Source organism: Hemiscyllium ocellatum, chromosome 11 (genome assembly GCF_020745735.1).
Source record: "Hemiscyllium ocellatum isolate sHemOce1 chromosome 11, sHemOce1.pat.X.cur, whole genome shotgun sequence".
Taxonomy (NCBI): Eukaryota; Metazoa; Chordata; class Chondrichthyes; order Orectolobiformes; family Hemiscylliidae; genus Hemiscyllium; species Hemiscyllium ocellatum.
In genome coordinates this window covers 103,648,022-103,665,790 of record NC_083411.1, presented here as the reverse complement: position 1 = coordinate 103,665,790, position 17,769 = coordinate 103,648,022, and the positions used below count along the sequence as shown (strand labels likewise).

The 17,769-nt window shown below is 44.3% G+C and overlaps 1 protein-coding gene across 2 annotated transcripts in view; it reads right to left on the bottom strand.

Moving 5' to 3' along the window:
* LOC132820535 (cysteine and histidine-rich domain-containing protein 1-like) overlaps positions 1-17,769 on the bottom strand; it is a 63,189-nt gene that overhangs the window by 21,075 nt on the left and 24,345 nt on the right. Inside the window, exons 4-8 of one of the 2 annotated variants that reach the window (XM_060832776.1) lie at positions 12,577-12,633; positions 7,732-7,895; positions 6,827-6,930; positions 4,179-4,240; positions 2,791-2,861 (exon numbers count right to left, since the gene is read on the bottom strand). In XM_060832776.1, coding sequence (XP_060688759.1) covers positions 2,791-2,861; positions 4,179-4,240; positions 6,827-6,930; positions 7,732-7,895; positions 12,577-12,633 — 458 coding nt within the window. The remainder of the gene's footprint in view (positions 1-2,790; positions 2,862-4,178; positions 4,241-6,826; positions 6,931-7,731; positions 7,896-12,576; positions 12,634-17,769) is intronic. The other variant, XM_060832777.1, reaches the window with a different exon arrangement.

Sequence of the window (17,769 nt, the reverse complement as noted above, 5' to 3'; positions counted from 1 at the left end):
AGAGATCTTAGGTTGCAAGTCCATAGTTCCCTGAAAATGGTGACACAAGTGAATAAGGTGGTAAATAAAATATATGGCATGCTTGCCTTTATCAGTCAGGCATTGACTATAAACGTTGGCAAGTCATGAAGTATAAAACTTTAGTTAGGCCATATTAGGAGTATTGTGTGTAGTTCTGGTCACCACACTAAGGAAGGATGTGGAGGCTTTACAGGGCGTGCAAAAGAGGTTTACCAGGAATGTGCCAACTATCATGAGAAGTTGGACAAACCTGCATGTCTTTGCTGGCATGTCAGAGGCTGAGGGTCAACCTGATAGAAGTATATAAAATTATGAGAAGAATGGACAGGGTGGATATTTTGAGTCATTTTGTCAGAATGTAAATGTCAAATATTAAGTTGCATAGGTTTAAGGTGAGGGGAGGGGAGGCGAGCTTGAAGGAAATGTGCGAGGAATGCTTTTTATACAGAGGACTTTACAATGATGGTAAGTGCCTAGAATTTACTGCCAGGGGATGTTGGAAAAGCAGATACATTAACAATGTTTAGAGGCATTTAGATAGACTAATGAAGAGACAGGGGACAAAAAGATAAAGCCATAAGCAGGCAGATAGAATTAGTTTAGAAAGGTATCATGGTTGGCACAGACATGATGGGCCAAAGGGCCTGTTCCTGTGCTGTACTATTCTATGTTTACCAAACAATTGGACAGTACTCTGTCCCACTGCCGAACTGTGCCTTACAGGTTCTGGACAAACTTTGGAGAGTCAGGGGTAGGTATTCATTACAGAATTCCCTGCTGCCAGCCACCCTTGTCACCTCTGTATTAGAATGGTTCACCCAGTCACAATGTTAATACTGGGGATTCAAAGTGGTAATAACATTGTTGAATGTCAGATAGATGGCTAAACTGATTTTTTTGGAAATGGTCATTATTTGGCAATTTTGTGGCACAAGTGTTACTTACCATTTATCAGCCCAGGCTTGAACACTGTCCACACACCATGCTGCCAATGCTCTGCTTCAGTATCTGAGCAGTCATGAATGGTGTTGGCTCTCACTTTTCCTGCAATAATCATCCCAGCATTAATAATTCACTTCATTCAACTGGAGGGAAATTACATGAGGCACCAGAGGTCTCATTTGCTGGCTGGAGTCAGTGAGTGATCTGTGCTGTCACTTCCAGGGAAGGGTCACCCCAATCACAGACTGATCAGGCAGTAGCAAGTTCATTGGTAGGTCTGCCCAGGGAATCAAGACCACAGGGCTGGAAAGCCTGTCTAGTAAGAACTGCCAGGCAAACAGAAATCAGACACTGCTGTGCTCAACAGAACCAAGTAGAAGGTTGTGCTGCTAGCAGATGATCAGACCCAAGGTCCCAGGATGACAGAGGAGCCAGGTGAAAGTTGTAATAGGGGGGGAGAAGAGCATTCTTGAGTTTGGGGGGAGGGTCACAGGGGCAGAGGACTGATTTATGGCAGACACATCCCCTATCTGAAGTCCAGTCCCTCAAGGGAACGCTTCCATCCCAAAGTGACAGGTCGCCTGTAAAGTAATAGCAATCAAGAACGCTATATTGACTGGCCCATCTGCATCTGGGTTAATCCTAGAAGTCGGGGGCTGATGCCCTTAAGTGGTCTGTATGCTTCCTGCTTAGAATTTAATTCTGGTAGAGGCAAGGAGACTTTGTGTTTGTCACTGCCCTGGCAAATAATTGCCCATCTTACTTCTAAGCTCATCACTTCTGGGAACAACTTTTCTTTTCTCCATTCCAATCAAAAGCATCCCATATCATCCATTACTCTGTATCACAAACAAGCTGTCCAGCCAACCAAGCTAACTGACCCAGCTGAAGTTACCACAAACGACTCCCCTTTTCAAACTCACCTCTTAGCTAAGGTGTGGTGATGCTCAGGTTAAACTACCATCTGTTGTCTCTCTGTAATGAGACAGAAGCCAGACAGTGTGGTAAGACTATGGTGACATTACCTCTCCTATACCATGGCAACGTTGTCCCCTCATCATGTTCTGCCAGTGGGCTGCTACCTGTTGTGGCTATTTTAAGCAGTGAGACTTATGGGTAAATGTGGTAATATAATTTCCCTAATATTAGACCTCACCCTCAAGAGTCCTAATTCCCCAATTTGCACTACTTTCAAGTGCATGAGAATACTGGAAATACTGAAGTTATCCTTTCCCTTGCATTTTATCCTGTGCTTTGTTCTTGAAATTTTCAAAACTATGTTTTGAAATATTGTTTCTCCCAGACACTGACATTCCTACAAGACATTTACAAATTAAAATAGGATTGAAAAGAGTTGACGGAAAGGAAACCCCCTATGGCTAAGGAGGTAATTAACCACACAGTAGCATTCCACACAGATCAGGATGAGTCCAAGCCCCAACCACAGCCTGGACTGAGTTAGTCACTCACAGCTGAGATGGGCAAGACAGTGCCACACCTGACTGCATGTCCTGGGACTAAGGAAGTGAAAATCAGCAAAGGTTCTCTTGTCTAACTGTTATCCATTGATTTCTGCTGCTAAATGAATGTGAGAGTCTTGGAGGAGAAAATAATAATTAGTCCTGCTGTTAGCCCACTGTAGTCAACTAATCTAATGGCATATATTGTCTTGCACATCATGAACAGTCATTAAGGCAAGATACTGAAAGACTCATTATTCTATAGAAATATAAACTTCATTGGCTTAATTAAGTAGAGGAGTTGATGATGATGATGATGATGATGATGATGATGATGATGATGATTATTACAACAACATAAACTCACCCTTCATGGAAGATGGGAATTCCAGGATGAAAGTTACATGTCTCCAGATCACTATCTGGACCTTGAAATGTCTGTCAGAGAAAAATGAAATGTAAGTAACACAGAGAAAACATGATGAAGTAAAGGATATATGACTAGCGCTGCATCTTCCCTTGGGTTAGTATTTCAATGACCCATGACAATTGGGCTCTAAGCTCTGGAATTCCATCCTTCAATTTCTTGGTATCAACCACCTCCTCCTCTCTTCCTTCAAAACTCTCTTTAGTAACCTGTTTTACGACCCCTTTTTATGTTTCGATGTCAAACGTGGTTTGAGAATACTCCTGCAATGTGTTAATACATTAAATGTTATTTTTACTTATTCATGGGATGTGGGCATTTCTGACAAGACCAGTAATTATTGTCCTTTCCTAACTTCCCCTGACAAGTTCTTGAATACAACTGACTGGTTTGTTAGATCATTCTAGACAGCAGTGACGAGCTAACCACCTCACTGTGGGTGTCCAGTCACGTACAGGCTGGACCAGATTTTCCTTCCTGCAAAGATAAGAATGAACCAGATGGGATTTTATAACAAACCAGTAACTACCTATTCACTACTTGTGATACTGTTTATTTTAAAAATAAACAGTACTTAACTGAAGCTACATCATTGCAGAAGCTGGAGTGAGATTTGAACTAATTTCTCTGCAGAACTTGTCTAGGCCTCTGTATCATTCATTTCATAATACATTTGGATGGCACAATGGCTCAGTGGTTAGCACTGCTGCCTCACAGCACCAGGGACCTAGGTTCGATCACACCCTCAGGTGACTGTGTGGAGTTTGCACATTCTCCCCGTATCTCTGTGGGTTTCCTCGGGTGCTCTGGTTTCCTTCCACAATCCAAAGATGTGCGGGTTAGATGGTTTGACATGAGAAATTGCCCCATAGTGTCCAAGGATGTATAGATGAGGTGGATTAGCCATTGGAAATGCAGAGTTATACAGTAGGGGAGTGGGTCTGAGTGGGATGCTGTTCAGAGGGTTGGTGTGGATGCGATGGGCCAAATGGCCTGCTTCCACACTGCAGGGATTTTACAATAAAACCACTGTGCTACTATTCCCATAGCATCTATGCTATCTGCCCAAGAAGGTGATAAGAGGTAATGGCTATGAATGAATAGATCGTAGATACATATCCAAGCAAAATTCCAAGTGTTTCACTACAATAAAAATAACTATTGGAATAATAGTTGCCTCCTGGGCTATTCGCTGGGCCAGCACCTCAGAAGTGGATGATAAAGACCTGGTGAGCAGATTACTTATCTGTACTCTCAGTCGGGGATAGTAGAATAAGGAATAAGACTTCATCAAAGGGGAGAAAAATGAATTTTACATTTTAACATACCTTCTTACAGCCAGCGTGTTTACATGAAGTGCCCGCTTTAAGTTCACTACTGGGTACTTCCTCTGCAATAGGAAATAATACAGGTTTAGTTCGATCATTTGCTGTTTTAAGTTCTCACTGAAACTCTCTTCCAATTATCTTCAACATAGTTAATCAATCTAGTTTCCAAAAAGTGGTGGATCAATATCGTAGACTTAATTTCATTAAACAGTGTTGTAATGATGTCTTTTGGCCTACATTAGTAATAATGTTTACAGAATAGAGCTAAGGGATACCATGGTTGCTTAGTGGTTAGCACTGCTGCCTCACAGAGTCAGAAACCTGGCTTCGATTCTAGCATCTGTCTGTGTGGAGATTGCTTTCTTTCCGTCTGTCTGCCCGGGTTTTCTCCAAACACTTGGCTTCCACCCACAGTCCAAAAATGCACAGGATAAGTGGATTGGCCGTGCTAAATTGCCCATAGTTATCAGGGATGTGTAGATTAGGTGGATTAGCCATGGGAAATGCAAAGTTACAAGGATGGGGTGGGGAGGTTAGTCTGGGTGGGATGCTCTTTGGTGAGTTGGTGTAGACATGTTGGGCCATGTGGCTTGTTTCCACACTGTAGGGATTCAATGAACACAAGAAAGGATGGACAGATGAAAATCCATTTAGCATATCAAGCCCATTTCTTCCTAACAGTACATATACACAAAGGGTGCTTTGGACTTGTTTAATCATCCAAGGGAACACTATATATCAGCAGAAGGAACTTCTTGATGTTCACCAAGATTTCAGAAAATTCACCTTCATCGTCTGATTTTATAATTATGATCTGAGCTTTTTATCTTCTATTAAACCTGAAGAAGTAAAAGTCTTACTGATCATCAAATCCACCCTGTCCAGACCCAACATTTGATTATTTTATCTTGGATTAAGCTCCCACCCCACCTGCTGATCTACTTTAAAGAACACTGAAATTCTTTGGCTATAGGCCCAAATGTAAATTTGAGTGCAATTATTCGCACTTTTTATATCCCTGCTGCTCCAGTAGCACAGGAACTACACTTCACTGGACTTGATGACAACTTACTGGCAGAATTTTCATGAAATATTCAAACCAATACACTACCAAAAATGGCACAGGAAAAAATTGCATTGGAACATCCTTCATCCCAAGTTCCCCTCCAAGCTACATACCATCCCAAACTCTTCATTCATTGTCACTGGATCTATGTACTGGAACTCCTGATCTAGCACCGCAACAAGGACACCTTCACCACACAAACGGCTGGAGTTCAAGAAAGTATCACCACCTTCTTTAGGTTAGCTAAAGATGCACAATAAATGCTGTCCTTGATAGCAATGCCTATACCTAATAAATGAAATATTTTAAAAAACAGGATTAGATCCGCAGGCCTGGATTTTAGTTCTGAGACATAATCTATGTATGTTTTCAGGTCAGAGAAATCAGAATAGGTTTCCTGAGCATACCCCTTTAATTTTTTTTTCAGTTCCTTCCTGTAGGCAAATATTGGTAGGTTGGAGGTTGCTTGTGTGGGGAAATCTTGGCACAAAGCTGTATCAAAGAAGGAAAAGTAGGTTTAGTGGGGAATGAAGGAGTTAGTGGTTGGATAACAGATAGGATCAGAATTGCTGCTTTATAGGGGTGGGTGGGAGAAAGTGGTGGGGAGGATCCAACTGTGGCTATGGTGTTCCATTCAGAAGGTCGTCCCAATCACTGGAGAATTCCTGGTCATGGATGGGGGATTTTTATGGTCCTTTTCAAGCACAGCTAGGGACATCCAATAGTAGCTATGGTTGCAGATGGTGTTTAGGGGTCCAACAGTGTTGCAGGGAAGCACAATGGTGGAAGCATGGGTTTTAGGGTATTTGCAGAAACACTCCTGCTCCTCCTGGCTCACAAACTGTTCTGTAAAGACACTTACCTCATGGATTGAATCCTTCTCCCCTCCTTTCATCTGACAGCTTCATAGTACTTGTAAAATCCAGTTGATATCATTTTTAACAATCCAAATACTGTTACAATGAAGGCATGCAGCCTCATTACAACATTTCACTAGTCCACCCACATCCCACTTGTGGCTTAGTTATCCCCATCGTCCTCTGATAAAATTAGTGAAGTGCAAATTGTGTTTCTGTTTCTGATGTTTTGAATTTCAAGTCTCTGACCTGACTCCAACCTGCCCTATTATTATGAAATTTCAGCCCTTAGTAATTGTTTAAACTGGTGAATCAAGGCCTCAATTTTAAGAATCACATCCTTGTTATTAAATCCTCCATAGCCTCATCCCTTTATAACTTGGGAATTTGTTCAATTCTCTGGGATTTCTACATTCCTTTAATTCTGCTCTTCTCTTCAACAATCCCAATTTTATTCACTCCATTATATGCATCTGCAGCTTCAGCTGCTTAGGCCTTAAGATCTAAAATTCCTCCCCTAAGCTTCTCTGACTGTCTTACTTCCACTCAATTATCCCTTTAACCTAGCTCCATGATCCAGCTCTTGGTCATTTTTAATATCACAATACATGACTTGTGTCAATGTTGGTTTACAATATTCCTGTGATATGCCTTGAGACATCTTACCATGTTAAAGATGCTATTTAAATAAAATTTATTGTTTGCTGTTTTTGCGGTATTTTTACCTGGTGTTGTGCTTTTCTCCTGCCTTGCCTTGTTGAGCTTTTCCAGGGACTCCTGCAGTGACTTTGAGACTTTCTGAGGCAGTTTTACCATTGGTTCATCAGAACTATCAGAATAAAAACAATAAACAAGAGCAATCCATCAGGCAGCTATTCAGATCTATATTGTAAATAGATGAATCCATACTATTCAAAGTTCACGGTCAACAGCACTGCTCTCAGGGAAAATACTGAAACAATCAAATGCAAATTAACTCCTCTTCCCCCATCCCCATGTCAAATATTCTCAGATTTCAATCGGTATGGGCTAGAAGCAGAGTATGGACTATCATGTGATCTAAGATTGCAAATGAAGCCTCTAATACTGCCCCATCATGCATCATTAGATATAAAGGAAAGCTCCCTCGTGCTCCATCAATCATTTCCAGGTTAATCTAGAAGAACAGAGGTGAGGCATTTAGGCTTTTGAGCCAATTTTGTCAATCAATGAGATCATGGCTGAGCTTCCCATACAGCTCAATAACATTTGAAGAACAAAAATCCATCAATCTCAGATTTGCACTGTCCCAATAACGTGCCTTACTAATCTCAGAAGAATGTTCCCTTTTGCAACAATATGGCAAATCTGTTTTCTGAATAAATATGTTTGATTAAAAGGACAAGATAGACAATCTACTGCAAATGCTTGTCAAATTCAAAATGATAAAATAAATAGCCAAATCTATCAGTCTATCTAAATTGGACCCTAAAATTAATGCCTGTTTTGGATTCGTTTTGCAGAGGTCAGGCAATTTGTAATGCAGTCTTAGTCCTTGTAATTTTGGGTTTTGAATGAGAGTCAAGCAGGCATTAGCTGGACTGTCACTGTGTTTTAATGCAATTACTGGGTAAACAGAGAGCCATGGTACCTTGGTCTTTCTTTCTTCATTGATTCTGCTGACTTGGGACCTTTGATGATATACTCAGCATCAAACTGTGACTTTGAGTTATCTGCTGGATCCTTGTTACATGTAATTTCAGGTTTCGGGGGCTCTGGAGGCTTTACGTTGGAGTGGTGACCTTTTGTGCATCCCTGAAGCACAGCAAGAATACATAATTAAACAAATATTTTTTATCATTTCACTTCTAATCTCTACATTATTGCTCTGTGTTGTCTGTATCACTTGCCTTTGCAGACAGTGAGATTGTGGTGGGGGTTAACCAAAATGGAGGACAGAGTTCATGGTCTGAAGTTGTTGAACTCAACATTGAGTCTAAAAGGCAGCAAATTGCCGAATCAAAAATATGGTGATGTTCCTCCAGTCTGTCTTGGGCTTCACTGCAGTATTCTAGCAAACCCACATCAAAATGTTAGCATGAGAGAAAAGTGATGTATCAAAATGGTGAGTGAGCAGAATGTTAGGGTCATGCTTGCAGACTGACGGGGGAGGTGTTTCACAAAGGCAGTCATCCAGTCTGTGTTTGGTTCCCCCAGTGCATAGGAGACTGCATTGTGAGCAGCATTGAGAGTGTAGTAGACTGAAAGAAGTTCCAGTCACCTTGTTTCAATCCTACTCTAGCTCCCAACCAACTGTTTTGTCCAGCACTTAGATGACCGTATTAGTGCTGCTTTCTACAAATGTCCAGAACTGGAAAAATTAAACAATTTTGCTCCTAATTAGCTCTGAACTCGTCTGATCTATCTCTGACTCTTCCTTTCCCTTCTTTGACTTCTCTTTCTCTATTTCTGGGGATGGAATAGAACAGTACAGCACAGAACAGGCCCTTCAGCCCACGATGTTGTGCCGACCACTGATCCTCATATATGCACCCTCAAATTTCTGTGACCATATGCATGTCCAGGAGTCTCTTAAATGTCCCCAATGACCCTGCCTCCACAACTGCTGCTGGCAACGCATTCCATGCTCTCACAACTCTCTGTGTAAAGAACCCGCCTCTGACATCCCCTCTATACTTTCCTCCAACCAGCTTAAAACTATGACCCCTTGTGTTTCTGCCCTGGGAAACAGTCTCTGGCTATCGACTCTATCTATGCCTCTCATTATCTTGTATACCTCAATTAGGTCCCCTCTTCTCCTCCTTTTCTCCAATGAAAAACGTCCGAGCTCAGTCAACCTCTCCTCATAAGACAAGCTTTCCAGTCCAGGCAGCATCCTGGTAAACCTCCTCTGAACCCTCTCTAAAGCATCCACATCTTTCTTAGAATACAGTGTCCAGTTCTGGTCGCCCTGTAAGTGCAGTCTAACCAAAGTTTTATAGAGCTGCAACAAGATCTCACGACTCTTAAACTCAATACCCCTGTTAATGAAAGCCAAAACACCATCGGCTTTCTTAACAACCTTGTCCACTTCGGTGACCATTTTAAGGGATCTACGTACCTGCACACCAAGATCCCTTTGTTCCTCCACACTGCCAAGAATCCTATCCTTAATCCTGTACTCAGCTTTCAAATTTGACCTTCCAAAATGCTTCACCTCGCATTTATCCAGATTGAACTCCATCTGCCACCTCTCAGCCCATCTCTGCAACCTGTCAATAAGAATGTTTTCTAATACTTATTACAAACACACTGTTGTCCACAGCTACTACAACTAAACTTCCTCACAATCCTGCAAGGAATCCAGTCTATTCTCCCAGTTTCTCTGTCACCACACTTATTCCAAAGATATTGCCATTGTTATTTATTGTCTTGTGGGACACGGGCATGCTGGCTGGCCAGCAAGTTTTTGCCCATCCCTAGTTGCCCTTGGGGAATTGGTGGTTAGCTGCCTTCTTGAACCACGGCAGTCCATGTGTTTATAGATTGACCCACAATGCCCTTAGGGAAGGAGTTCCAGCATTTGACAGTGACAGTAAAGGAACCGTGATATACTTGCAATTCAAATTGGTGAGTTGCTTGGAGGGGAACTTTAAGGTGACGGTGTTCCCATGGATCTGCTGCTCTTGTCCTTCTAAGTGGAAATAGTCATGGGTTTTGAAGGTGCTCTCTGAGAATCTTCCGTGAATCTCTGCAGTGGATTTTCTAGATAGTACACAATGCTGCCACTGTGCATCCATGTAGGAGGGGATGGATGCTTGTGGATGTGGTGCTAAGCAAGCGGGCTGCTTTATCCTGGATGATGTGAGGTTTCTTAAATATTGTTGGAGCTGCAATCATCCAGGCAAGTGGGTAATATTCCATCATACTCTTGACTTGGATGATAGACTGGCTTTGCGGAGGTGAGTTATTAGCTGCAGTATTCCTAGCCTTTGACTTGCTCTTATAGCCACTGTGTTTATGTGTTGATTCCAGTTGAGTTTTTGGTCAATGGTAACTCCCAGGATATTGATTGTGGGGATTTCAGTGGTGCTAACACCACTGACTGTCAACTGAGTTGAGGTGCCGAAAGACTGGAAGTTGGGTGACATGGTGTCACTGTTTAAGAAGGGTGGTAAGGACAAGCCAGGGAACTACAGACCAGTGAGTCTGATGTCAGTGGTGGGCAAGTTGTTGGAGGAAATCCTGAAGGACAGGATGTGCATGTATTGGGAAAGGCAAGGACTGATTAGGGATAGTCAACATGGCTTTGTGCGTGGGAAATCATGTCTCACAAACTTGAATGAGTTTTTTGAAGAAGTAACAAAGAGGATTGATGAGGGCAGAGCGGTAGAAGTGCTCTATATGGACTTCAGTAAGGCATTCATCAAGGTTCCCCATGGGAGAATGGTGAGCAAAGGTTAGATCTCACTGAATACATGGAGAACTAGCCATTTGGATACAAAACTGGCTTAAAGGTAGAAGACAGAGGGTGGTGGTGGAGGGTTGTTTTTCAGACTGGAGGCCTGTAACCGGTGGAGTGCCACAAGGATCGGTGCTGGGTCATCTACTTTTTGTCATTTATATAAATGATTTGGATGTGAGCATAAGAGGTACAGTTAGTAAGTTTGCAGATGACACCAAAATTGAAGGTGTTGTGGACAGCGAAGAAGGTTACCTCAGATTAAAACAGGATCTTGATCAAATGGGCCAATGGGCTGAGAAGTGGCAGATGGCATTTAATTCAGATAAATGCGAGGTGCTGCATTTTGGGAAAGCAAATCTTAGTAGGAATTATACACTTAATGGTAAGGTCCTAGGGAGTGTTGCTGAACAAAGATCTTGGATTGCAGATCCTTGAAAGTGAAGTCGCAGGTAGATAGGATAGTGAAAAAGGTGTTTGGTATGCTTTCTTTCATTGGTCAGAATATTGAGTACAGGATTTGGGAGGTCATGTTGTGGCTGTACAGGACATTGGTTAGACCACTGTTGGAATATTGCATGCAATTCTTGTTTCCTTCCTATTGGAAAGGTGTTGTGAAACTTGAAAGGGTCCAGAAAAGATTTACAAGGATGTTGCCAGAGTTGGAGGATTTGAGCTTTTGGGAGAAGCTGAACAGGCTGGGGCTGTTTTCCCTGCAGTATTGGGGGCTGAGGGGTGACCTTATAGAGGTTTACAAAATTATGAGGGGCATGGATAGAGTAAAAAGGCAAAGTCTTTTCCCTGCAGTGGGGGAGTCCAGAACTAAAGGACATAGGTTTAGGGTGAGAGGGGAAAGATATAAAAGAGACCTCAGGGGCAACTTTTTCATACAGAGGGTTGCACATGTGTGCAATGAGCTGCCATAGGATGTGGTGGAAGCTGGTACAATTGCAACATTTAAGAGGCATTTGGATGGGTATATGAATAGGAAGGGTTTGGAGGGGTATGGGCCGGATGCTGGCAGGTGGGACTAGATTGGGTTGGGATATCTGGTCAGCATGGATGAGTTGGACCGAAGGGTCCATTTCCATGCTGTACATCTCTATGACTCATTGATGGTGGTTGACCTTTTCATAACAGCACTTTCAACATGTCTTCCTTTTTCACTCGATCAAAGTTTCCTCATTCTGTTGGATATGACCTACAGCCATATACGACACTTTCCCACACTTCTACTCTTATTCCTTCCCCACCCTCCAGGAACAGTGAAAGGATTTCCGTTCTCACTTATCATCCAACAGTCTTCCTCTTCAAAGGATCATCCTCCACCCTTTCTGCGACCTCCAGCATGAAGCCTCCACCAAACACATCTTCCTCTCACTCCCTTCAACATTCTTAAGGGACTGTTCTGTCTGTAATATCCTTGATTACTACTCCACCATTCCCAATACTTCATCTCCCTCCCACAGCTCCTTCCTAGGTGGTCACAGGAGGTGCCCTTTATCTCATCACTCTTCATCATTAAGTCCCAAAGAAGCTCTGACCAAAGCACCTAGATTCATTAAAATGGGAAGATACGAGAAGGGATAGCGAGAAGTCCACAGATGTCTGGGGTGGGAGGTTGTGCGGAGGGGGTTACCAAAAAGGCATTCAATGCTGAAGCTTGGCCCATCAGGAAGCAATGAGACAAGTATCATGGCTTCTGGCCTTTTCATGTATATTTTGTTCAGCCGCAAATGCATGCAAATCTGAAAAACATTATGCACATGCTGTCATTCCATCAGGCCTAATACAGAGGTATAGTTTGCCCCTTCACCACTAGGCACAAACCCTACCTGCAGAAGCATCAGAGCCATTAAAATACAATGATTATGGATACATCCACAAATACATCCCAATAGGCACATTCCACTTGAACTCAGAGATGCATGGGAACAAACATGACTCCATTAACTCTAATCTATATTAATTAACGTGATAATTTAACTGCATGTGAGACTCTGTGCATGAATGTGAACACTCAAGACTACTTACTGGGATTGCTAGAAATTCTGAGAAGTCAGTTGTCTTTTTCTTGCAACAGGACCATCCCTGAGTGGAACAGAAACCATTCTAGTGAGTTTTCTTTCTTCCAGCTCCAATTTATTAAGCATCATGATTGTAGCGTTCATTGCTGCTGGACTGGACAACAGCCAGAAGAATCCAAAGCTAACAAAAACAGCTTACTAGCATCATCTCAACTACTGAACGCAGATGGGGAGGTAATGTACTGCATGCAAAACAAAACCTCTCACTGCACTTTGGTACATGTGACAATAATAAATCAAATCAAAATCAAAAATAATGGAAGAAAGTAGGAGAGTCTCCCCAGATTGATAAGCTCCCATTTCCTTCTTCCTATCATGTTTTTTTTCTTGATAGAAAATATTTACATTTATATAATGTGTTTACAATCTGTGGGCTTCACAGTCAATTAAACACTTTTGAAGTACAATCATTGGTATAATAAAAGGAACACAGCAGGCGATTTGTTCCATTGACAATAAAATGATGGATGACCAATTATCAATGGTTTTAGTGACCTAGGTACAGTGATTGTAATAAGGTCTGCCAGGTGGAATACAAATTCCGGATTGGACTGTTAGTCTAGTCCAATCAGGGATTCTTGGCTTACAGAGAAGAACAGGAGTTGTAGGGCCCAGGTGTCCTTGGAGAAGGAGCATGTGGTGTCCACCAACACCCTGAAGTTGTTCAGGGAGAGGGTGGGTGCCGCAAGGAGTGGAGTGCATCATTTCCCCCTCCAACTCTATTTTGATTTCGTCCCTGCCCTCCCCTTCCCTTCACTGTTTGTTCACACAGCACTGCCCTTTGATGTGAAGGGCACTGCTTTGTCACTGGACCACTCAGGAAGAAGAAAAAAAGAAAAAAATATATAAACAGGAGATTCAGAGTTTCCTTAGTTTAGGGGACTGACGCTGTGCTGGCTGGTATTACAATCAGTATGTTATTGTTAGTTTCTGCTTCCCTTCCTTTTTTGGAGAGGAGGAAAAACCTGATTCCTGAACTGGCTGAATTATTTAGCCAGTTTGTTAACTGGCATTCCTTTTAGTGAGGACTGATTGTTAAACTCCTGATGCACAGAATGTGTTTCAGGTGTAACTCAGTTCTCATTAGGGGATTGTTGTTTCACTGGCTGGTTACAGCCTGTGTGTTGCCCTTTTTTGAGAAAAGGGCAATGTTACTTTTATGGTAGGGCTTAGCCCTTGGACTGTAGTTTTCTTTGCTTTTTGCATGTATTTTCACTTTTTATTGGTGATTGGACTGAGCCCTGTGGAAGACATACATTTTACCAGAGGAGCTGTTCCTGTGGGGAGGCCTAGCCCTGGGACTGGGCCTCTGAAGATTGAACACCTGTGTGTGCTGGGAGGTGAGCAGCTGCTGTATCCAGGAGTTTGGGAGAACACCTTTCCCTCAGGAGTGGACCAAACTGTTGTGAGTTAACTGAACCTGTACAATGTACTGTTCCTGTGAGTGGGCCTGGGTCTCCAAGGCTGGGCCAGGACTCTATGGAGACTGAACACCTGTGTGCTGTGGGATGTTCATCTGCTGCCTTCAGGAGTGGACTCTGCCCTTGGTTGTGGACTCTGTTTTTAGTAATGGACTCTGCAGGTTGGAGTGGACTCTATTTCTGACCACGCATGTCGTATACTGGAGTGGACTCTTTCTGGCAATGGATTTTATATCTTGAAGACTCTATGTATGGATTTGAACTGTGTACCAGAAAAGACTTTTTTTTTTTATTGTGGTGTTTCCTGTAACTATCACCTGCACTGTCTAGTGTCTCTGGGTCTGGCAGGCCTTGTCATGAGTTGGGAGGCTCATGCGTCACCCTGAAAGCTGTCACCCCGAGAGCTGGAAGGTGGGTAGGCCATCCTGCAAACCTGAAGGTTGGTAGGCTGTCCTGAAAGCCAGAGGGTGGGTAGGCCACCCTGATGCCAATCACCCTGAGAGCCAGATGGTGAGTAGGCTGTTCTGAGCGCTGTCGTCCCGATAAGGGGTAATCGGAACGGGCTGTCCTAGAGGTGGTCGAAAGGTGTCAGGGCAGCCAAGAGCCAGAAGGCGCGTAGGGGCGGCTGAGTTACGGAAGGCTTGTGGGCTACCCTACACGCTGTCGTCCCAGGGAAGGGGACAGGCTGCCCTAGAGGTGGTCGAAAGGTGTGCTAGGATAGCCCACTAGTCGGAGGCGCAACAGGGTGGGTGAGAGCCCAATGGTACGTAGGGTCAGACCGAGAGCCTGAAGGCGGGTAGCCGTCCTCAGTGCTGTCACCCCGGGCAGGTACCGGGGCGGGCTGCCCCTGAGGTGGTCGAAAGGTGCTGAGGGTGGTTAGTGAAGCCGGAAGGTGGGTAGGCCATCCAAACCGCTGTCACCCCGGGCGGGTACCAGGGTGGGCTGTCCTAGAGGTGGTCGAAAGGTGTGTGAGGGCGGACCGAGAACTGGAAGGGGCACAAGGTGGACTGAACTGGAAGGTGGGTAGGGGCGGGCTTCCTTAGAGTGGTCGGAAGGTGGGAGGGGTGGGGGCTTGCTGGGTCTGTATTGTCTTCACTTCTGTATTAAACAGTTTTGTTTAATGTTCAAATGTCATCGTCACTGTCTTGTTAAATGTGGAACTGGGATTTGAGGTTTGTCCTCATCTCCCTGTAAAATGCCCAAACGGTAGGGTTTGGGGCCTAGCTTTGCTGCTGCTCCTCCCTTGTAAAATTGCTGTCTCTTGTACAGCTGTAAATGTTTATTGTAAACTGTTTTGTAATTTGTTTAATAAAATAAAAAAAAACCAGGTCAAAAAAAAGAACAGGAGTTGTAGGGCCCAGGTGTCCTTGGAGAAGGAGCATGTGGTGTCCACCAACACCCTGAAGTTGTTCAGGGAGAGGGTGGGTGCCGCAAGGAGTGGAGTGCATCATTTCCCCCTCCAACTCTATTTTGATTTCGTCCCTGCCCTCCCCTTCACTGTTTGTTCACACAGCACTGCCCTTTGATGTGAAGGGCACTGCTTTGTCACTGGACCACTCAGGAAGAAGAAAAAAAGAAAAAAAAATATAAACAGGAGATTCAGAGTTTCCTTAGTTTAGGGGACTGACGCTGTGCTGGCTGGTATTACAATCAGTATGTTATTGTTAGTTTCTGCTTCCCTTTTTGGAGGGGAGGAAAAACCTGATTCCTGAACTGGCTGAATTATTTAGCCAGTTTGTTAACTGGCATTCCTTTTAGTGAGGACTGATTGTTAAACTCCTGATGTACATAATGTGTTTCAGGTGTAGCTCAGTTCTCATTAGGGGATTGTTGTTTCACTGGCTGGTTACAGCCTGTGTGTTACTCTTTTCTCTTCCTACTCTCCTTTTTTTGAGAAAAGGACAATGTAACTTTTATGGTAGGGCTTAGCCCTTGGACTCTAGTTTTCTTTGCTTTTTGTATGTATTTTCACTTTTTATTGGTGGTTGGACTGAGGCCTTGTGGAAGACATACATTTGACCAGAGGAGCTGTTCCTGTGGAGAGGCCTAGCCCTGGGACTGGGCCTCTGAAGATTGAACGTGTGTGTGTTGGGAGGTGAGCAGTTGCTGTATCCTGGAGTTTGGGAGAACACCTTTCCCTCAGGAGTGGACCAAACTGCTGTGAGTTAACTGAACCTGTACAATGTACTGTTCCTGTGAGTGGGTCTGGCTCTCCAAAGCTGGGCCTGGACTCTATGGAGACTGAACACCTGTGTGCTGTGGGATGTGCATTTGCTGCCTTCAGGAGTAGACTCTGCCCTTGGTTGTGGACTCTGTTTTTAGTAATGGACTCTGCAGGTTGGAGTGGACTCTATTTCTGACTCTGCAGGTTGGAGTGGACTCTATTTCTGACCACGCACGTCGTATACTGGAGTGGACTCTTTCTGGCAATGGATTTTATATCTTGAAGACTCTATGTATGGATTTGAACTGTGCACCAGAAAGGACTCTTTTTTTTTAATATATTGTGGTGTTTTCTGTAACTATCACCTGCACTGTCTTGTGTGTCCCTGGGTCTGGCAGGCCTTGTTGTGAGTTGGGAGGCTCATGCGTCACCCTGAAAGCTGTCACCCTGAGAGCTGGAAGGTGGGTAGGCCATCCTGTGAACCTGAAGGTTGGTAGGCTGTCCTGAAAGCCAGAGGGTGGGTAGGCCACCCTGATGCCAGTCACCCCGAGAGCCAGATGGTGAGTAGGCTGTTCTGAGCGCTGTCGTCCCGATAAGGGGTAATCGGGACGGGCTGTCCTAGAGGTGGTCGAAAGGTGTCGGAGCAGCCAAGAGCTAGAAGGCGCGTAGGGGCGGCTGAGATCCAGAAGGCTTGTGGGCTACCCTACACGCTGTCGTCCCAGGGAAGGGGACGGCTGCCCTAGAGGTGGTCGAAAGGTGTGCTAGGATAGCCCACTAATCCGAGGCGCAACAGGGTGGGTGAGAGCTCAATGGTACGCAGGGGCAGACCGAGAGCCAGAAGGCGGGTAGCCGTCCTCAGCGCTGTCACCCTAGGCAGGTACCGGGGCGGGCTGCCCTAGAGGTGGTCAAAAGGTGCTGAGGGTGGTTAGTGAAGCCAGAAGGTGGGTAGGCCGTCCAAACCGCTGTCACCCCGGGCGGGTACCGGGGCGGGCTGTCCTAGAGGTGGTCGAAAGGTGTGTGAGGGCGGACCGAGAACTGGAATGTGGGTAGGGGCGGGCTGCGTTAGAGTGGTCGGACGGTGGGAGCTCACTGGGTCTGTATTGTCTGCACTTCTGTATGTAACTGTATTGTTTAATGTACAAATGTCATTGTCACTGTCTTGTCATGTGTGGAAGTGGGATTTGAGGTTTGTCCTCATCTCCCTGTAAAATGGTTGAACGGTAGGGTTTGGGGCCTAGCTTTGCTGCTCCTCTCCCTTGTAAAACTGCTGTCTCTTGTACAGCTGTAAATGTTTATTGTAAACTGTTTTGTTATTTGTTGAATAAAATTAAAAAAAAAGAACAGGAGTTGTAGGGCCCAGGTGTCCTTGGAGAAGGAGCACACGGTGTCCACCAACACCCTGGAGTTGTTCAGGGAGAGGGTGGGCGCTGCAGGGAGTGGAGTGCATCATTTCCCCCTCCAACTCTATTTTGATTTAGTCCCTGCCCTCCCCTTCACGGTTTTGATCACATAGCATTGCCCTCTTTGATGTGAAGGGCACTGCTTGTCACAGGCC